The 23,628-nt window shown below is 40.4% G+C and overlaps 1 protein-coding gene across 1 annotated transcript in view; it reads left to right on the forward strand.

Moving 5' to 3' along the window:
• The first annotated feature begins 5,638 nt into the window (after positions 1 to 5,638).
• LOC128642667 (uncharacterized) overlaps positions 5,639 to 23,628 on the forward strand; it is a 70,406-nt gene continuing 52,416 nt past the window's right edge. Inside the window, exon 1 of the mRNA XM_053695449.1 lies at positions 5,639 to 5,758. Within this exon, the coding sequence (XP_053551424.1) occupies positions 5,690 to 5,758 (69 nt within the window). The 5' untranslated portion in view covers positions 5,639 to 5,689. The remainder of the gene's footprint in view (positions 5,759 to 23,628) is intronic.

Genomic DNA, 23,628 nt, shown 5'->3' on the forward strand with positions numbered 1-23,628 from the left:
TGCGGGAGTGCGGCAATTTAGGGGTTAATATATTTTTATAGTGGTGGCGATGTCTGGTTCGTCAGATTAGGGGTTAATTTTTTTTTTAAGTGTTTGCAATGTGGGGGGGGGGCTCGGTTTAGGGGTTAATAGGTAGTTTATGGGTGTTAGTGTACTTTGTAGCACTTTAGTTAAGAGTTTTATACTACGGTGTTAGCCCATAAAACTCTTAACTACTGACTTTTAAATGCAGTTTGACAGGAGAGGCTGTACCGCTCACTTTTTGGAAGACTCGTAATACCGGGGTTAGGCAAATCCCATTGAAAATATAGGACACGCAATTGATGTAAGTGGATTTGTGGTATTTTCGAGTCTGACCAAAAAAGTGAGCGGTACACCTGTCATTTCAAGACTCGTAATACCAGCGGGCATTAAAAAGCAGCGTTGGGACCTCTCAACGCTGCTTTTTAAGGCTAACGCAAGACTCGTAATCTAGGTGATATTTTCTTATCTGCATATTCTAAGTAATGCTGCATGTGAAGTTGTTGATTAAAACTAGTGAAAATAGTGGCAGCTATTATTGTCATTCATTATTTTATTTAAAATAAATGGTTTGAAATGCTAGACCCAAAACCTAGCCTAATAGTTCATTCTTTTCATTGTGAGTATGTTGCGTATTGGATGACTAGCATGAAAGCTGTGTAGTAAAGAGGTTAAATACTTCTGTATCCGAGAGATGAAAGTCTTGTATATTAAAGTGGTAAAAAGTTGTGGCAGTCCTATGCTTTAGAGGAATGACAGATCTGTACATTCAGAGATAATCTATGCATTAGATCAGGGACGATTCTAAGGTATTGGTAGTCACTATGTCCTTAGATGTTCCACAATTTGATTGCTCTTACCGGAAAAAACATTCACACCTTGTGTAACAAACAAATGCCTTGAAATAAACAGCTCTTCTGCCATCTCTTTATATTGGCCTTCAATACATTTATATCAAGTAATGATGTCACCTCCCAAGCGCCTTTTTATAGAGTAAACAGATCCAATTTAGCTAACCTCTCTATTCATAGTTTAAATCATCCATTCCCCTTATTAGTTTTGTTTTCCTTCTCTGAACATTTTCTAATTCTTTTTCTAATGTTCCCTTTTCAAAATCGGTCCCCCAGAACTGCACTCCATAGTCATACTCAAGGTGAGGTCTTACCAGGGATTTATACAGCAACAGAATTATGCTTTCCTCCCTTGCTTCTGTGCCTCTTTTAATGCATGCTAGTATCTTATTAGTCATAGAAGCTGCAGCCTTGCATTACACACTCATTTTTAGCTTGTTATCTTTAAGTACGGCTGAATCATTTTCCCTCTGTATTGCGAACACTAGTACCATTTAAATAATAGGCCACCTGCACACTTTGTTCAAAAAATAGAACCTTACATTTGCCAATATTAATTCTTTATTTGCCATTTACCAGCCTAGTCCTCCATTTTTTTAAATAAAAATTGCATTCTGCACTGACCTAATCACCTTATAGAACTTTTTATTATCTGCAAAAATAGAGATGTTGCTATTTAATCTTTGCTCTAAGTCATTAATAAAAATATTAAAAAGAACAGGACCCAGTACTGATCCCTGGGGGACTCCACTGATTACCTTTGTCCAATCTGAGAATGATCCGTTTACTAAAACATGTTGCTCCCTATCTTTTATCCAGTTATTTGGGGTCAATGTATTAAGCAGCGGATGCTGCATCGACGCCCCATTGTTTCTGTTCCACCAGAAACTGAAGTTAAGAAGCAGCGGTCCTAAGACTAAGGGGCCTATTTATTATGTGTCTGTCCGACATGATCCGATCAGCGGATCATGTCCGACAGACATCGCTGAATGCGGAGAGCAATACGCTCTCCGCATTCAGCATTGCACCAGCAGCTCTTGTGAACTGCTGGTGCAACGCTGCCCCCTGCAGATTCGCGGCCAGCATGGGCGTGTTAATCAACCCGATCATATTTGATCTATTGAATTGCGGCGATGTCTGTCCGCCTCCTCAGAGCAAGCCGAAACACGGGCCCTCAAGCTCCATATGGAGCTTGATAAATGGGCCCCTAAGAATCATGTCCGCTCGACCTTTGGTAAATCTTCCCCATAATCTCGTTTTTCCAAATATACTCTTGAATAAATTCCCTTCCAGTATCTTCCCTACTGCTTACTTGTCTATAGCTTTTGGATCAGCCCTGATTCCCTTTTTAAAACGTGGCACCACATCAGCTATCCTGTGTATACGCCTAGTCTTGTGCATTAAGGAAGTCTTAGTACATTAGATATATGGCTAACCTGTGTATTAGAGTAAGGATAGTAATATGCACTAGATACGTGCCAGTTCTGTACATTAGTGCTATAACTATCCCATGTAGGAACTCATTTATAGTCTTGTGCATTAGAGAAGTGCTAGTTCTGTAAATTAGAGCTAAGGCTATCCTATGTATTAGAGCATGGATAGTCCTGTGCACTAAATAAGTGCCAGTTTTGTACATTAGAGATATGGCTACCCTGTGTATTAGAGCATGGATAGTCCTGTGCATTAGAGAAGCACCAGTTCTCGACATTAAAGCTTTGGCTATCCTGCATATTAGAGCATGGATAGTCCTGTGCACTAAATAAGTGCCAGTTTTGTACATTAGAGCTGTAACTGTCCTGTGTATTAGAGCATGTATAGTCACTATGGCTCTCACAGATAGTCTTGTGCATTAGTGAAGGGCCAGTTCTGTTTGCTAAATATAAGGCTACCTAGTGTATTAGAGCATGACTAGTCTTGTCTATTAGAGAAGTGTCAGTTCTGTACACTAGATATATAGCTATCCTGTGTATTAGAGTAAGGATATTATTGTGCACTAGAGCAGTGTCAGTTTTGTACACTAGATATATGGCTATCCTGTGTATTAGAGCACAGCTAGTCTTGTGCATTAAGGAAGTGTAATTTCTGTACATTAGAGATGATAGTCATACAGGATAGCCTGTGTTAATACATGGAGCATGGATAGTCCTGTACACTAGAGAAGTGCAGTTATGTACATTAGAGATATGGCTATCCTGTGTATTAGAGCATGGATAGTCCTGTGCACTAGATAAGTGCAGTTCTGTACATTAGAGCTATGGCTATCCTGTGTATTAGAGCATGGATAGTCCTGTGCACTAGATAAGTGCAGTTCTGTACATTAGAGCTATGGCTATCCTGTGTATTAGAGCATGGATAGTCCTGTACACTAGATAAGTGCAGTTCTGTACATTAGAGATATGGCTATCCTGTGTATTAGAGCAGTGATTTTTAACCTTTTTTTGCCGTGGCACACTTTTTTACATTAAAAAATCCTGTGGCACACCACCATCCCAAAATTTAAAAAAAATCACACATTGTAGCCTAATACAGCATATATATATATACATACACACAAACACACACATACTGTATGTATTGTGCTGTTATGCCATGCCTCCTACAAACTACCCCTGCACTGGGAGTAAAAAACAAGCAAAGTTTAAAAAATATGTCACACTGTTGTCAGTCTGCCGTGGCACACCTGAGGATCTCTCACGGCACACTGGTTGAAAAACACTGTATTAGAGCATGGATAGTCCTGTACACTAGAGAAGTGCCAGTTATGTACATTAGAGATATGGCTACCCTGTGTATTAGAACACAGCTAGTCTTGTGCATTAAGGAAGTGTCATTTCTATACATTAGAGATGATAGCCATACAGGATAGCCTGTGTTAATACATGGAGCATGGATAGTCCTGTACACTAGATAAGTGCCAGTTATGTACATTAGAGCTATGACTATCTTAGTCCTGTGCACTATTTGGCTCTCCTATATATTAATGTTAAAGGGACAGTCAACACCAGAATTTTTATTGTTTAAAAAGATAGATATAATCCCTTTATTACCCATTCCCCAGTTTTGCATCACCAACACAGTTATGATAATACACGTTTTACCTCTGTGATTACCTTGTATCTAAGCCTCTGCAAACTGCCCCCTTATTTTAGTTCTTTTGACAGACTTGCATTTTAGCCAATCAGTGCTCACTCCTAGGTAACTTCACGTGCGCAAGCTCATCATTATCTATATGAAACACATGAACTAATGCCCTCTAGTGGTGAAAAACTGTCAAAATGATTTCAGATTAGAGGTGGCCTTCAAGGACTAAGAAATTAGCATATGAACCTCCTAGATTTAGCTTTCAACTAAGAATACCAAGAGAACAAAGCAAAATTGGTGATAAACATAAATTGGAAGGGTATTTAAGATGAGATGCCCTATTTGAATCATCCATGTATTTTTTGGGACTTGACTGTCCCTTTAATTCTGTACATTAGCAGACATCCCAACCTGCAAAAACTAATTTTAGGGAGGTGGCCTCACCTGCTACTGCGCCCCCCCCCCCCCCCCCCCTCCCAGTTATATATTGGACACCTTGAAACCCTAAATAAGATAGAGACTTATTAAAGTAGCTTCCCACTAAAGTCACATTAAAAAAAGTAGCTTTATTGCACAACCACATACAATAAACCTATTTTTCAGTGATCGCTTGTTGAATGCATAAATATTTTAGAATATGAAATTTAATTACGTGCAGTAAATAAGATAGTATTTGTGTTTTATTTTATTAAAATCAGTGGGGGCTTTTTGGTTACTGATGAATGCTTTAAGGGTTCTATAACGTCCCAGCAAATAAAGGCAGCCTTAAAGAAACACTTTTCCAGATTTGGGCCCCATTGGATCATGGTACTTGGAGAGGGAGATTGCATTCCATTTGATGGCATCAGGGAGCCGCTATTACAATCAGGGAGACTCCCTGAACTTCAGGGAGAGTTGGGATGTCTGCATTAGATTTATAGGTATCCTGTGTATTAGAGTAAAGCTATTCATGTGCACTAGAGAAGTGTCAGTTCTGTACATTAGAGATATAACTATCCCGTATATTAGAGCATTGATAGTTATATGCATTAGAGAAATGCCAGTTCTGTACATTAGAGCTGTAACTATCTTGTGTATTAGAGCACAGATAGTTATGTGCATTACAGTTATAGCCATAATATATATCTGAGCATGGGTAGCATTGTGTATTAGAGATATGACTATCCTGTGTATTAGAACGGGGATAGTCCTGTACATTATTGGATTATCAGTTCTGTACATTAGAGCTGTAACTATCTTGTGTATTAGAGCACAGATAGTTATGTGCATTACAGTTATAGCCATAATATATATCTGAGCATGGGTAGCATTGTGTATTAGAGATATGACTATCCTGTGTATTAGAACGGGGATAGTCCTGTGCATTATTGGATTATCAGTTCTGTACATTAGAGCTGTAACTATCTTGTGTATTAGAGCACAGATAGTTATGTGCATTACAGTTATAGCCATAATATATATCTGAGCATGGGTAGCATTGTGTATTAGAGATATGACTATCCTGTGTATTAGAACGGGGATAGTCCTGTGCATTATTGGATTATCAGTTCTGTACATTAGAGCCATCATGGCTATCCTGTGTATTAGAACAGTGGCAGAAGTGTAAAGCAGTGGCCTCTCCTCCCTCTCTGGGTAGGTGCAGTACGGGGGAGGTGCTCTGCCTCTCTATCACTGTTGGTCTCTCTCCTCAGTAGCAGCAGAGCAACCTCCTTGTGTGGCAGCGTCACTCCCTCAGGATGATGGGCCCTTTTGTGTTGCTGATGGCTGTTACTGTCTGTCTTTCTGTCCTGGAGACATCTGGGAAGGTCAGTACGCACAACACTGTTTATCTGTCTGTCTGTTTTTCTGTCTCTGCATGTGTATTCTTTTCTGTCTGTATCTCACATAATTTAAGTCATCATAAATCATTCCTGTCTGCCCGTATATCATCACAGACCTTATCTGTCCCTGCATCATCACTGACCATTCCTTTCCTGTTTGTCTGTCCCTAAATCATCACAGAACGTTGTTCCTGTTTGTCTGTCTGTCCCTGCATCATCAAAGACCGTTCCAGTGCCCACCTGTCTCTGTATAATCGTAGATCATTACTGTTCAGGGTTGTCATGTGTTCCTGTGTATTACAGGAGTAAGACATTAGACAACCAGTTTTCTGGTAACACTGACCCTTTACCCATTCACTTTGTATTCCGCCTGTTTGATCAATACAATCTGTATCTCTCCTGTCTATTTGTAATTATTTATACTTGCACCAACCATCAGAGAGGACAGCTACATAGAGGATTTTAGCTGATTTGAGATTGCTGCAAAACAATAATGTTTATTTTCTATTGGAAAATGTATAAACATAACAGAAGCTTTAGATGTTGGTGATGCAGCAGAGCTATTTTAGCAAAATAAACATTTGTTAATAATACAACATATTTTCATGACATTTCTGTCTAATAAAAGTGTGATAATGTAATGTTAAACAAAATAAATATAGAGTTGTGGTGTTTTATACTATTGGATGCAGACTAATTCTAGGATCAGTATCTAGTAGCACACACTAAAGGCAGAGCATTCCATAAAGAGAAATCAGAAGGATAACTGGGCAGTTGTATAAATTACTTACTGATGTTTTAGGTATTAGTAACTGGAAAAAGCAGGTTAGCAACAGAAGCATGTTATCTGAGAGGCATGACAGAGCCATGTTGTATCAGAGGCATGACAGAGCCGTGTTGTATCAGAGGCATGACAGAGCCATGTTGTATCAGAGGCATGACAGAGCCGTGTTGTATCAGAGGCATAACAGAGCCATGTTGTATCAGAGGCATGACAGAGCCATGTTGTATCAGAGGCATGACAGAACCATGTTATATCAGAGGCATGACAGAGCCGTGTTGTATCAGAGGCATGACAGAGCCATGTTGTATCAGAGGCATGACAGAACCATGTTATATCAGAGGCATGACAGAGCCGTGTTGTATCAGAGGCATGACAGAGCCATGTTGTATCTGAAGCATGACAGAGCCATGTTGTATCAGAGGCATGACAGAGCCATGTTGTATCAGAGGCATGACAGAGCCATGTTGTATCAGAGGCATGACAGAGCCATGTTGTATCAGAGGCATGACAGAGCCATGTTGTATCAGAGGCATGACAGAGCCATGTTGTATCAGAGGCATGACAGAGCCATGTTATATCAGAGGCATGACAGAGCCGTGTTGTATCAGAGGCATGACAGAGCCATGTTGTATCTGAAGCATGACAGAACCATGTTGTATCAGAGGCATGACAGAGCCATGTTGTATCAGAGGCATGACAAAGCCGTGTTATATCAGAGGCATGACAGAGCCATGTTGTATCAGAGGCATGACAGAGCCATGTTGTATCAGAGGCATGACAGAACCATGTTGTATCAGAAGCATGACAGAGTCATGTTGTATTAGAGGCATGGCAGAGCCATGTTGTATCTGAAGCATGACAGAGCCATGTTGTATCTGAAGCATGACAGAGCCATGTTGTATCTGAAGCATGACAGAGCCATGTTGCATCAGAGGCATGACAGAGCCATGTTGTATCAGAAGCATGACAGAGCCATGTTGTATTAGAGGCATGAATGAGCCATGTTGTATCTGAAGCATGACAGAGCCATGTTGTATCTGAAGCATGACAGAGCCATGTTGTATCTGAAGCATGACAGAGCCATGTTGCATCAGAGGCATGACAGAGCCATGTTGTATCTGAAGCATGACAGAGCCATGTTGCATCAGAGGCATGACAGAGCCATGTTGTATCTGAAGCATGACAGAGCCATGTTGTATCTGAAGCATGACAGAGCCATGTTGTATCAGAGGCATGACAGAGCCATGTTGTATCTGAAGCATAACAGAGCCATGTTGTATCTGAAGCATGACAGAGCCATGTTGTATCACAGGCATGACAGAGCCATGTTGTATCTGAAGCATGACAGAGCCATGTTGTATCAGAGGCATGACAGAGCCATGTTGTATCTGAAGCATGACAGAGCCATGTTGTATCTGAAGCATGACAGAGCCATGTTGTATCTGAAGCATGACAGAGCCATGTTGTATCAGAGGCATGACAGAGCCATGTTGTATCAGAGTCATGACAGAACCATGTTGTATCAGATGCATGACAGAGCCATGTTGTATCCGAAGCATGACAGCCATGTTGCATTAGAGGCATGACAGAGCCATGTTGTATCTGAAGCATGACAGAGCCATGTTGTATCAGAGGCATGACAGAGCCATGTTGTATCTGAAGCATGACAGAGCCATGTTGTATCTGAAGCATGACAGAGCCGTGTTGTATCAGAGGCATGATAGAGCCGTGTTGTATCAGAGGCATGACAGAGCCATGTTGTATCAGAGGCATGACAGAGCCATGTTGTATCTGAAGAATGACAGAGCCATGTTATATCAGAGGCATAACAGAACCATGTTGTACAGAGGCATGACAGAGCCATGTTGTATCAGAGGCATGACAGAGCCATGTTGTATCAGAGGCATGACAGAACCATGTTGTATCAGAAGCATGACAGAGCCATATTGTATTAGAGGCATGACAGAGCCATGTTGTATCTGAAGCATGACAGAGCCATGTTGTATTAGAGGCATGACAGAGCCATGTTGTATCTGAAGCATGACAGAGCCATGTTGTATCTGAAGCATGACAGAGCCATGTTGCATCAGAGGCATGACAGAGCCATGTTGTATCAGAGGCATGACAGAGCCATGTTGTATCAGAAGCATGACAGAGCCATGTTGTACCTGAAGCATGACAGAGCCATGTTGTATCAGAGGCATGACAGAGCCATGTTGTATCTGAAGCATGACAGAGCCATGTTGTATCTGAAGCATGACAGAGCCATGTTGTATCACAGGCATGACAGAGCCATGTTGTATCTGAAGCATGACAGAGCCATGTTGTATCAGAGGCATGACAGAGCCATGTTGTATCTGAAGCATGACAGAGCCATGTTGTATCAGAGGCATGACAGAACCATGTTTTATCAGATGCATGACAGAGCCATGTTGTATTAGAGGCATGACAGAGCCATGTTGTATCTGAAGCATGACAGAGCCATGTTGCATTAGAGGCATGACAGAGCCATGTTGTATCAGAGGCATGACAGACCCATGTCTAAATCCCCTCTGCACTAGGACGCCACCATAAAGCACATTAAAACCAGTCCGTAGCTTAATTTACTCTTACGCGTTTTGTCCATACTAATTTGGACTTTCTCAAAAGGAAGCTATGATTAGCGAGCTCTTTACCCAGTTGGTAATTTCAATCATCCCAGGGTTCCACCCTTATTTGGTAATTGTCCTATCAAATGTATGTGTTAGTTTGCATCATCATTCACTTGTCACTACGTTTACTAATACAGTTATTATAAATTTTGGTACCCAATCTTATTTCGTGAACCTGGTCACATATGAACACTTAGCCTATAGGCATTTTACCTATCTCCCAGCTGGGCCTTCACGTGACATAAACAAAACACATGCGACCGACTTTTACAACTTTTATGAGCTACAATATACTATTCCATGTCAGTGAAATGACAGAGCCATGTTATATCAGTGCAAGACAGAGCCATGTTATATCAGTGCAAGACAGAGCCATGTTATATCAGGGGCAGGATAGAGCCATGGTGTATTATATGCATGACAGAGCCATTTTATATCAGTGCATAACAGAGGAGCCATGTTATATCAGAGGAGCCATGTTATTTCAGAGGAGCCATGTTATATCAGTGCATAACAGAGGAGCCATGTTATATCAGAGGAGCCATGTTAGATCAGAGGAGCCATGTTATATCAGTGCATAACAGAGGAGCCATGTTATATCAGAGGAGCCATGTTAGATCAGTGCATAACAGAGGAGCCATGTTATATCAGTGCATAACAGAGGAGCCATGTTGTATCAGTGCATAACAGAGGAGCCATGTTATATCAGTGCATAACAGAGGAGCCATGTTATATCAGAGGAGCCATGTTAGATCAGTGCATAACAGAGGAGCCATGTTATATCAGTGCATAACAGAGGAGCCATGTTATATCAGTGCATAACAGAGGAGCCATGTTATATCAGTGCATAACAGAGGAACCATGTTATATCAGTGCATAACAGAGGAACCATGTTATATCGGTGCATAACAGAGGAGCCATGTTATATCAGTGCATAACAGGAGCCATGTTAGATCAGTGCATAACAGAGGAACCATGTTATATTGGTGCATAACAGAGGAACCATGTTATATCAGTGCATAACAGAGGAACCATGTTGTATCAGTGCATAATAGAGGAGCCATGTTGTATCAGTGCATAACAGAGGAGCCATGTTATATCAGTGCATAACAGAGGAGCCATGTTAGATCAGTGCATAACAGAGGAACCATGTTATATCAGTGCATAACAGAGGAACCATGTTATATCAGAGGAGCCATGTTAGATCAGTGCATAACAGGAGCCATGTTAGATCAGTGCATAACAGAGGAGCCATGTTATATCAGTGCATAACAGGAGCCATGTTAGATCAGTGCATAACAGAGGAGCCATGTTATATCGGTGCATAACAGGAGCCATGTTAGATCAGTGCATAACAGAGGAACCATGTTATATCGGTGCATAACAGAGGAACCATGTTATATCAGTGCATAACAGAGGAACCATGTTATATCAGTGCATAACAGAGAAACCATGTTATATCGGTGCATAACAGAGGAACCATGTTATATCAGTGCATAACAGAGAAACCATGTTGTATCAGTGCATAATAGAGGAGCCATGTTGTATCAGTGCATAACAGAGGAGCCATGTTATATCAGTGCATAACAGAGGAGCCATGTTAGATCAGTGCATAACAGAGGAACCATGTTAGATCAGTGCATAACAGAGGAACCATGTTAGATCAGTGCATAACAGAGGAACCATGTTATATCAGAGGAGCCATGTTAGATCAGTGCATAACAGAGGAACCATGTTATATCAGTGCATAACAGAGAAACCATGTTGTATCAGTGCATAATAGAGGAGCCATGTTGTATCAGTGCATAACAGAGGAGCCATGTTATATCAGTGCATAACAGAGGAGCCATGTTAGATCAGTGCATAACAGAGGAACCATGTTAGATCAGTGCATAACAGAGGAACCATGTTATATCAGTGCATAACAGGAGCCATGTTAGATCAGTGCATAACAGAGGAGCCATGTTATATCAGTGCATAACAGGAGCCATGTTAGATCAGTGCATAACAGAGGAGCCATGTTATATCGGTGCATAACCGAGGAGCCATGTTGTATCGGAGCATAACAGAGGAGCCATGTTGTATCGGAGCATAACAGAGGAGCCATGTTATATCAGTGCATAACAGAGGAGCCATGTTATATCGGTGCATAACAGAGGAGCCATGTTATATCGGTGCATAACCGAGGAGCCATGTTGTATCGGTGCATAACAGAGGAGCCATGTTATATCAGTGCATAACAGAGGAGCCATGTTATATCGGTGCATAACAGAGGAGCCATGTTATATCAGTGCATAACAGAGGAGCCATGTTATATCGGTACATAACAGAGGAGCCATGTTATATCGGTGCATAACAGAGGAGCCATGTTGTATCAGTGCATAACAGAGGAGCCATGTTATATCGGTGCATAACAGAGGAGCCATGTTATATCGGTGCATAACAGAGGAGCCATGTTATATCGGTGCATAACCGAGGAGCCATGTTGTATCAGTGCATAACAGGAGCCATGTTGTATCAGTGGAATGACAAAGGCTAACGGAGCCGGAACGCATGAAGACATACCCTGATTAGCATCCGATATGCAGTTGAGACGGCAGAGCGGATATTCTAAACGCTGGGCTTGTCTCCATTTGAAATACACTGCACCTGTTGAAAGGAGAGAGGGTTGCAGATGAAAGGACACAGCGAGATTCCTGGATACCAGGCACTGCGACTCACAGAGCTCCGGTGGTATCGGATGAAGTGCACAGGTTGCAGATGAAGCTGGGTTCCTAAAAGCTAAGCATCCAGTGAGATCATATAACGGCAGATCGAGAGGGGCTAATACACTGAGATCCACATCGGCGAATACGTTGTGACCTATAGGCAAATCCAACACTCTGGTATTTTGGACAACACAAGATACCTTAAGCCTATGAAGGCTGGAGAACTTTAAGGTACATTTAAAAACGTATGCCCTCTTTACACATTGCTGGATTATCAAACATATCACATAAATTAAAAAATTCCCTATTAAAGAAAATATTTAGGATCTTAATCAAAGAAAACTCTTTTTCAGTGCCAATGGCCTTGTTTATATATTTTTAAAATGTCTGATGAATTTGGAGAAATTGTCATTGTATTATTGTCACTGTATCATTTTGTTAAGTGTTTGATATTCAGGGATTCATTGTAATGCCTTTTTAACAGTAATTTGCACAGATACATATTCAATTTTGTAGAGTTTTAAGGAAAATATTGTTATTGCCAACATACCCTTAACTATTTTGTTTCTGAATAAATTATTTATTTATAGTGATGTCGCGAACATAAAAATTTGGGTTCGCGAACGGCGAATGCAAACTTCCACAAATGTTCGCGAACGGGCGAACCGCCATAGACTTCAATAGGCAGGCGAATTTTAAAACCAACAGGGACTCTTTCTGGCCGCAATAGTGATGGAAAAGTTGTTTCAAGGGGACTAACACCTGGACTGTGGCATGCCGGAGGGGGATCCATGGCAAAACTCCCATGGAAAATTACATAGTTGATGCAGAGTCTGGTTTAAATCCATAAAGGGCATAAATCACCTAACATTCCTAAATTGTTTGGAATAACGTGCTTTAAAACATCAGGTATGATGTTGTATCGATCAGGTAGTGTAAGGGTTACGGCCGCTTGACAGTGACAGACCAAACTCCCCGTTTAACGCACCGCACTGCATTATTCTAGGGCCAAAGGGAATCACAGCACCACGACCATGACGGCCCCTGCGGGGTGGCCTGCCTCTGCCTGTCATTTTTTTTTTTCGATTAGTTGTACTATGCGTGCAAGCTACTGTGACAACAGATATGAGTGGCACTGTGCACTGGCAGAAGTTGGCAGAGTAGACGCTGTAGGCCTGACACACACGCTTGCAGACAACTAACTGCTATTCAATCTATTACAGTCAAAAAAATTTTTTTTTGTTTTTAAATGTACACTACTGTTACACCAGATATGAGTTGCACTGGTGTGACACTGTGCCCTGGCAGGCCCTGAAACGCACACGTGTGAAGGAAACTGACTGCTATTATTTCACAGTCAAATTTCTAGTTTTTTTTTTAACCCCTTAATGACCGAGGACGTACGCCATACGTCCTCAGAAAAAATACAGTTAACGCCTGAGGACGTATGGCGTACGTCCTCGGTTTGGAAAGCAGCTGGAAGCGATCCTGATTATTGCAGGATGCCTCGATATAACAATAACAAATTTTACCCCTCCGGTGCAGAGAGAGCCACTCTGTGGCCCTCTCTGCACCGGGTATCGATGGCCGCATTCGTTGGTGGGTGGGAGCTGAAGTGGGAGGCGGGTGGGCGGCCATCGATGCGGTCCTTGTCAGAGAGGGGGCGGGATCGGGGGCGGGATCGCCGGAGGCGCGCACGGGAGGAGGCGGGCGGGCGCGTGCACGGGGAGGGAGCGGGTGGGAACCGATACACTACAGAAAAAATGTTTTTATAAGTGGGAGAAAGGGGTGCAAAATATTTAGTACTTGGAAATCTAAGTGATCTGGGAGCGGGTGGGGGATTGGTCTTGGGGGGGGAAGCTACACTACAGAAAAATGAAATAAAAGTTAAAAAAAAAACATTTTATTTTCAAACTGGGTACTGGCAGACAGCTGCCAGTACCCAATATGGCCCCCAATAAGGCAGAGGGGGAGGGTTAGGAAGCTGTTTTGGGGGGGATCATGGAGGTTGGGGGCTAAGGGGGGGATCCTACACAACAGCATATGTAAATATGCTAAAAAAAATATATTAAAAAAAAAGATACCTTTTATTTTAGTACTGGCAGACTTTCTGCCAGTACTTAAGATGGCGGGGACAATTGTGGGGTGGGGGAGGGAAGAGAGCTCTTTGGGAGGGATCAGGGGGTCTGGTGTGTCAGGTGGGAAGCTGATCTCTACACTAAAGCTAAAATGAACCCTGCAAGCTCCCTACAAGCCACCTAATTAACCCCTTCACTGCTGGGCATAATTCATGTGTTGTGCGCAGTTGCATTTAGTGGCCTTCTAACTACCAAAAAGCAACGCCAAAGCCATATATGTCTGCTATTTCTGAACAAAGGGGATCCTAGAGAAGCATTTACAACCATTTGTGCCATAATTGCACAAGCTGTTTGTAAATAATTTCAGTGAGAAACCTAAAGTTTGTGAAAAAGTTGACTATTTGTTTTTATTTGATCGCATTTGGCGGTGAAATGGTGGCATGAAATATACCAAAATGGGCCTAGATCAATACTTGGGGTTGTCTACTACACTACACTAAAGCTAAAATTAACCCTACAAGCTCCCTAATTAACCCCTGCACTGCTGAGCATAATACACGTGTGGTGCGCAGCGGCATTTAGCGGCCTTCTAATTACCAAAAAGCAATGCCAAAGCCATATATGTCTGCTATTTATGAAAAAAGGGGATCCCAGAGAAGCATTTACAACCATTTGTGCCATAATTGCACAAAATGTTTGTAAATGATTTCAGTGAGAAACCTAAAATTTGGAGAAATGTAACGTTTTTTTTTATTTGATCGCATTTGGCGGTGAAATGGTGGCATGAAATATAACAAGATGGGCCTAGATCAATACTTTGGGTTGTCTACTACACTAAAGCTAAAATTACCCCAAAAAGCTCCCTAATTAACCCCTTCACTGCTGGACATAATACACGTGTGCTGCGCAGTGGCATTTAGCGTCCTTCTAATTATCAAAAATCAAAGTCAAAGCCATATATGTCTGCTATTTCTGAACAAAGGGGATCCCAGAGAAAAATGTACAACTATTTGTGCCATAATTGCACAAGCTATTTGTAAATAATTTCAGTGAGAAACCTAAAGTTTGTGAAAAAGTGAACAATTTTTTTATTTGATCGCATTTGGTGGTGAAATGGTGGCATGAAATATACCAAAATGGGCCTAGATCAATACTTTGGGATGTCTTCTAAAAAAAAATATATACATGTCAACGGCTATTCAGGGATTCCTGACAGATATCAGTGTTCCAATGTAACTAGCGCTAATTTTGAAAAAAAATGGTTTGAAAATAGCAAAGTGCTACTTGTATTTATGGCCCTATAGTTTACAAAAAAAACAGTATATAATATGTGTGGGTACAGTAAACGAGTAAGAGGAAAATTACAGCTAAACACAAACACCGCAGAAATGTAAAAATAGCCCTGGTCCCAAACGGACAGAAAATGGAAAAGTGCTGTGGTCATTTGGTCATTAAGGGGTTAATGTACACTACTGTTACACCAGATATGAGTTGCACTGGGGTGACACTGTGCCCTGGCAGGCACTGAAACGCACACGTGTGAAGGAAACTGACTGCTATTATTTCACAGTCAAAAAAGTTTTTTTTTTTAAATGTACACTACTGTTACACCAGATATGAGTGGTGGCACTGGGCAAGTGGGCACAGTATACGCTGTGAGCCTGACACACACGCTGGCAGGCAGGCAACTGCAATTAGATTACACAGGGAAAAAAAAAAAAGCAGACTGATGTTCTAGCCCTAAAAAGGGCTTTTTGGGGTGCTGTCCTTACAGCAGAGATCAGATGAGTCCTTCAGGACTGTAGTGGACACTGAATACACTAGCCTAGCTATCGATTTCCCTATTAAATCAGCAGCAGCTACACTGTCCCTCCTCTCACTAAGAATGCAGCTTCCGAATGAATCTAAAATGGATGCTGTCCAGGAGGTGGGAGGGTCTGGGAGGGAGGGTTTGCTGCTGATTGGCTGGAATGTGTCTGCTGACTGTGAGGTACAGGGTCAAAGTTTACTCAATAATGATGAATAGGGGGTGGACCGAACATCTCATATGTTCGCCCGCCGCGGCAAACGCGAACAAGCTATGTTCGCCGGGAACTATTTGCGACATCACTATTTATGTATTATTTAATATGCATCAGAGTGTGTTAGTGCTTCAATTGCTTCTTTTAGCGCTTCTTCTGTTTGTTGGATTAGTTCACTTTTACCTTGAGGGAGCAAGGAATTTTGAGAAGTTTTAGCGTAAAGCAATACAAAACCATTATTTTTTATTTCATGATTCGGATAGAGCAGGCGATTTTAAGCAACTTTCTAATTTACTCCAAATATTAATTTTTCTTCATTCTTTTAGAAAAAAAAAGCAGAAATGTAAGCATAGGAGTCGCCCGTTTTTTTTTTCAGAACCTGGGTAGCGCTTGCTGATTGGTGGCTCCAGTTCCATATGCAGGCAGATGCCTAAAGCTCAGGAACCAAGTACCGCAGGACATATATTTACGTCCTATTTGGTAGGGGTTAAATTACAATGATTTACACACCTGATGACTTTAGAATCCTCTAGAACACCTACCCTGCAGATACTCACCTCTGTTTAGAAGGGAAAAATATAATGAAATAGGTTATCTTTGTTGAAAGTGTACATGTCAGTGTTTCTACCTTTTTTAATGAAAGTTTGAACTTTCATTAAAAGTTTTTGACATTGAAAAGTAAACAAAAAATACATAAATGGGAGTATACCCCTAGAAAAAACTCTGGGACACTCAACAGAACATCATAATTGGTACTCGCTTCATTATTGTTCATACACAGCATCTTAGGTAACTGGTTGTTTCTATTATTATGTAATGAGATCAGTCACACAGAATCTAAACCCACGTTATATTGTCATTTTACATACAGAGGGCAGGTATATGCATAAGAAATGTGAAACCACCGACTACCCAAGAAGGCTTAAACACTAGACATGTTAATGCAACAATAAAATGCTGTGACTTATTAGAGAAATGTATTATTGTAGGAATTAACCTCTGTAAATAGGAGTTAAATACATAGTTAAAGAGACAGTCTAGACCCAATACTTATTTTTTATTAATTATTGTTACATACCAGACAAGCATCTTGCAACGGGTTCCACGCCTAAGCTTTCAAAAAGTACATGAAACGTTTAAATAATTATTATGTTAGCAGCTGAAAATGGCTGCCAAGCTCCGCCCACAACTTTCTTCTTGTCCAGCTCTCTGTTTTCTTGTTTGACCGTTTAGCAGTGCACGTTTAATATTTTTTAGTGATCTATTTCACATTGCACTTGTACAAATCATTGTGTGCAAGTAGGAAAACTTATTCACAAGTCGATCGAGATTTGAGAAGCTTAACATTCCAAAATATACCCAGGTGGGTGGAGCTTGTCGACTCCTAACAAACAATGATTTAAATGTTGCATGTACTTCTTCCAAGCTTATAGATGTGGGACCAGTTGCAGGATGCAAAAAAAAGCATTTGTTCACAGGTGTTCTTTGCAGGACATAACAGGTGATTGGCAGTTCTATGTGTTGATTTTGATTGGCTTACTGGCAGTGTCCAGCAACGGCAATGCATTGTGGTTCCAAAGCAAGATTTCCACTATTTGTTTAACCCTTTCATGACCGGGATAAAAAGTCTACATCAGAACAGCGTTCCGATGTAGACAGATTGAAATCACGCGATCGTGCAAAAGATTGCGGGATTTCAATTATGGGATCGGGTCTGGGGGGCGTCCCTAAGACGTTAGGAATGCCCTCCAGACCGCGATCAAATCCTGCAAGCCTAGTAGGCTTCAGGTTAGCCGTTTGCTATGACGTTGTATTCCGTCATAACGGCTTTAAAGCCCAGTGCCGTTGTGACGGCATACAATGGCATAACGGCATTAAAAGGTTAACCCCTTTAGCAAAGAACATTGATGTAATTAGAGCACTTATTTGATTCTTATTTTGTCAATTTTTAACAAGTCAAGACTTCTGTCTTAAATGGACATGAAACCCACATTTTGTCTTTCATGATTTAGAAAGAGCATGCAATTTGAAACAACTTTCTAATTTGCTTCATTCTCTTGATACTCTTTGTTGAAATGCATATCTAAATAGGCTCATTAGCTGCACATAGATGCCTTGTGTGATTGGCTCACCCATGTACATTGCTATTTATTCAACAAAAGATAACTAAAGAATGAAGCAAATTAGATAATAGAAGTTGGAAAGTTGTTTAAAATTGTATTCTCTACCTGAACCGTGAGTATTTTTGGGTTCCATGTACCTTTAAATTTTCACTTTTAAAGGGACATTAAACACCTTTAGATTTTTTTTAAAACAACTTTTGCAATAAACTTTTATTTATTTTGCCACCTTTTCATGTAATTTAGCTCTGAAAATGATAAAAACCACAATTCTCAGAACTTGAAACGCACCGTGCTGTTTTTTTCAGGCTAACCCTGCTACTTAACTTTCCCTATTCATTTTTACTTTATAACAACTGCAAAACAACTCACTTTATACTTACATTATGACCGTGACTAGCCATGCTGACTGCAGACCGAAGTCCAGATTAGCTCCTTCACATAAGGCACATGGTGGCTGGAGTTTGGCTATTGATAAAAAAATTGCAACAAACAAGATGTTAATTTGATTTAAAAACAATTAGACTTGGCTTATATTTTATTCTATAGCAACACAACTGTATGACCTATAATGTCAAAGTATTTACTGTTCCTTTAATAAATTTTATTACTTTGATCCTTTATTTCGTCTAATTTTAATTTAATTAATTTTAATTTTGCACATGCTGGAGACACTACAAGACAGGAAATAGTGCTGCCAACTAGTGTTCTTGCTAATGTATAACATTGTTACAAAACTGCTGCCATCTAGTGCTCTTGCTAATGTATAACATTGTTGCAAAACTGCTGCCATCTAGTGTTCTTGCTAATGTATAACATTGTTGCAAAACTGCTGCCATCTAGTGTTCTTGCTAATGTATAACATTGTTGCAAAACTGCTGCCATCTAGTGCTCTTGCTAATGTATAACATTGTTGCAAAACTGCTGCCATCTAGTGCTCTTGCTAATGTATAACATTGTTGCAAAACTGCTGCCATCTAGTGTTCTTGCTAATGTGTAACATTGTTGCAAAACTGCTGCCATCTAGTGTTCTTGCTAATGTGTAACATTGTTGCAAAACTGCTGCCATCTAGTGCTCTTGCTAATGTGTAACATTGTTGCAAAACTGCTGCCATCTAGTGTTCTTGCTAATGTGTAACATTGTTGCAAAACTGCTGCCATCTAGTGTTCTTGCTAATGTATAACATTGTTGCAAAACTGCTGCCATCTAGTGTTCTTGCTAATGTGTAACATTGTTGCAAAACTGCTGCCATCTACAGGGAGTGCAGAATTATTAGGCAAATGAGTATTTTGACCACATCATCCTCTTTATGCATGTTGTCTTACTCCAAGCTGTATAGGCTCGAAAGCCTACTAACAATTAAGCATATTAGGTGATGTGCATCTCTGTAATGAGAAGGGGTGTGGTCTAATGACATCAACACCCTATATCAGGTGTGCATAATTATTAGGCAACTTCCTTTCCTTTGGCAAAATGGGTCAAAAGAAGGACTTGACAGGCTCAGAAAAGTAAAAAATAGTGAGATATCTTGCAGAGGGATGCAGCACTCTTAAAATTGCAAAGCTTCTGAAGCGTGATCATCGAACAATCAAGCGTTTCATTCAAAATAGTCAACAGGGTCGCAAGAAGCGTGTGGAAAAACCAAGGCGCAAAATAACTGCCCATGAACTGAGAAAAGTCAAGCGTGCAGCTGCCAAGATGCCACTTGCCACCAGTTTGGCCATATTTCAGAGCTGCAACATCACTGGAGTGCCCAAAAGCACAAGGTGTGCAATACTCAGAGACATGGCCAAGGTAAGAAAGGCTGAAAGACGACCAACACTGAACAAGACACACAAGCTGAAACGTCAAGACTGGGCCAAGAAATATCTCAAGACTGATTTTTCTAAGGTTTTATGGACTGATGAAATGAGAGTGAGTCTTGATGGGCCAGATGGATGGGCCTGTGGCTGGATTGGTAAAGGGCAGAGAGCTCCAGTCCGACTCAGATGCCAACAAGGTGGAAGTGGAGTACTGGTTTGGGCTGGTATCATCAAAGATGAGCTTGTGGGGCCTTTTCGGGTTGAGGATGGAGTCAAGCTCAACTCCCAGTCCTACTGCCAGTTTCTGGAAGACACCTTCTTCAAGCAGTGGTACAGGAAGAAGTCTGCATCCTTCAAGAAAAACATGATTTTCATGCAGGACAATGCTCCATCACACGCGTCCAAGTACTCCACAGCGTGGCTGGCAAGAAAAGGTATAAAAGAAGAAAATCTAATGACATGGCCTCCTTGTTCACCTGATCTGAACCCCATTGAGAACCTGTGGTCCATCATCAAATGTGAGATTTACAAGGAGGGAAAACAGTACACCTCTCTGAACAGTGTCTGGGAGGCTGTGGTTGCTGCTGCACGCAATGTTGATGGTAAACAGATCAAAACACTGACAGAATACATGGATGGCAGGCTTTTGAGTGTCCTTGCAAAGAAAGGTGGCTATATTGGTCACTGATTTGTTTTTGTTTTGTTTTTGAATGTCAGAAATGTATATTTGTGAATGTTGAGATGTTATATTGGTTTCACTGGTAAAAATAAATAATTGAAATGGGTATATATTTGTTTTTTGTTAAGTTGCCTAATAATTATGCACAGTAATAGTCACCTGCACACACAGATATCCCCCTAAAATAGCTATAACTAAAAACAAACTAAAAACTACTTCCAAAACTATTCAGCTTTGATATTAATGAGTTTTTTGGGTTCATTGAGAACATGGTTGTTGTTCAATAATAAAATTAATCCTCAAAAATACAACTTGCCTAATAATTCTGCACTCCCTGTAGTGTTCTTGCTAATGTGTAACATTGTTGCAAAACTGCTGCCATCTAGTGCTCTTGCTAATGTGTAACATTGTTGCAAAACTGCTGCCATCTAGTGTTCTTGCTAATGTGTAACATTGTTGCAAAACTGCTGCCATCTAGTGTTCTTGCTAATGTGTAACATTGTTGCAAAACTGCTGCCATCTAGTGCTCTTGCTAATGTGTAACATTGTTGCAAAACTGCTGCCATCTAGTGTTCTTGCTAATGTGTAACATTGTTGCAAAACTGCTGCCATCTAGTGCTCTTGCTAATGTATAACATTGTTGCAAAACTGCTGCCATCTAGTGTTCTTGCTAATGTATAACATTGTTGCAAAACTGCTGCTATATAGTGCTGCAGACACGTGCACACTCATGAGCATACCTTCCTGTTTTTCAACAGAGAATAACAAGAAAACTAAGAAAATGTGATAATAGAAGTAAATTGGAAAGTTGTTTAAAATGATATGCTTTATCTAATTCATGAAAGAACATTTTTGAGTTTTATGTCCCTGTAATTATTATAACTGTGTAGGTTATGCAAAACTGGGGAATGGGTAATAAGGGGATTATCTATCTTTTTAAACAAGAAAAATTCTGGTGCTGACTGTCCCTTTAAGTACATTAAAGGGCCACTGTAAGTAAATATTTTCTATGCCTGTTACTAACTAACTACCCCAAATACGCTTTTTATCAATAGCATTTCATTAACATATCTCTACCGTATATCAGAAATCTTGTCTGCAAATTTAATTGTTTTCCAAACCCACTCCGCGGGTATCCTTTGCTCTGTACCAATCCGTTTACAATACCTAGGTTTCAAAATGGCGCTTTAAACACAATTTCATTGGTTTAAGTATTTTGAACATGCAGTGCTGAAAATAGTGGGCAGGATAACGTGACATCATCGGCAAATAAAAGATATAACTTTTATAACGTTATGAAACTTCGTTTTGGAGAAAATATAGGTCAGTAGGTTTTAATTAATGTTTATTAACTTTAATATGTTAGTTGTTTAGCTTAAAAATTATAACGGAAAATAATCCTTTAAATAAGTTAAAGCCATGTCAATTAACATAAATGAAGCACATATGGGACTTGGGATAAAATGATTGGCATTACATTTTCAGGTATAATGACCATTGTTATAACTAGCGCAAATGAAAGTATAGGGAAATTATGTATTTGTTATTCTAATTTATGTATAAATTGTACCCATATTCTGCAGCACTGGGTATCACAACTATTTATAGTAAACAATCCAAAAACAGGAATTTAAAGATAGGAGAATAAAGACCCTGTGTGTGACAGAATACCTAAGTAATCTCTGGGGTGTGCACAGGTCCTGAGCACTATATGGCAGCAGCATTTTTTTAAACAATGTAAATATTTATAGATAGATAAATAAACAAGAGATGGGTTAACGCGCAACAACCACGTCTCTTGTATAAGTTAACTGTTCTTTTACACATAAAGGAGTACAGCAAAATGGTTTCTTGTGTAATTACAGGGAGTGCAGAATTATTAGGCAAGTTGTATTTTTGAGGATTAATTTTATTATTGAACAACAACCATGTTCTCAATGAACCCAAAAAACTCATTAATATCAAAGCTGAATATTTTTGGAAGTAGTTTTTAGTTTGTTTTTAGTTTTAGCTATTTTAGGGGGATATCTGTGTGTGCAGGTGACTATTACTGTGCATAATTATTAGGCAACTTAACAAAAAACAAATATATACCCATTTCAATTATTTATTTTTACCAGTGAAACCAATATAACATCTCAACATTCACAAATATACATTTCTGACATTCAAAAACAAAACAAAAACAAATCAGTGACCAATATAGCCACCTTTCTTTGCAAGGACACTCAAAAGCCTGCCATCCATGGATTCTGTCAGTGTTTTGATCTGTTCACCATCAACATTGCGTGCAGCAGCAACCACAGCCTCCCAGACACTGTTCAGAGAGGTGTACTGTTTTCCCTCCTTGTAAATCTCACATTTGATGATGGACCACAGGTTCTCAATGGGGTTCAGATCAGGTGAAAAAGGAGGCCATGTCATTAGATTTTCTTCTTTTATACCCTTTCTTGCCAGCCACGCTGTGGAGTACTTGGACGCGTGTGATGGAGCATTGTCCTGCATGAAAATCATGTTTTTCTTGAAGGATGCAGACTTCTTCCTGTACCACTGCTTGAAGAAGGTGTCTTCCAGAAACTGGCAGTAGGACTGGGAGTTGAGCTTGACTCCATCCTCAACCCGAAAAGGCCCCACAAGCTCATCTTTGATGATACCAGCCCAAACCAGTACTCCACCTCCACCTTGCTGGCATCTGAGTCGGACTGGAGCTCTCTGCCCTTTACCAATCCAGCCACGGGCCCATCCATCTGGCCCATCAAGACTCACTCTCATTTCATCAGTCCATAAAACCTTAGAAAAATCAGTCTTGAGATATTTCTTGGCCCAGTCTTGACGTTTCAGCTTGTGTGTCTTGTTCAGTGGTGGTCGTCTTTCAGCCTTTCTTACCTTGGCCATGTCTCTGAGTATTGCACACCTTGTGCTTTTGGGCACTCCAGTGATGTTGCAGCTCTGAAATATGGCCAAACTGGTGGCAAGTGGCATCTTGGCAGCTGCACGCTTGACTTTTCTCA

Source organism: Bombina bombina, chromosome 12 (genome assembly GCF_027579735.1).
Source record: "Bombina bombina isolate aBomBom1 chromosome 12, aBomBom1.pri, whole genome shotgun sequence".
NCBI classification, from domain to species: Eukaryota; Metazoa; Chordata; class Amphibia; order Anura; family Bombinatoridae; genus Bombina; species Bombina bombina.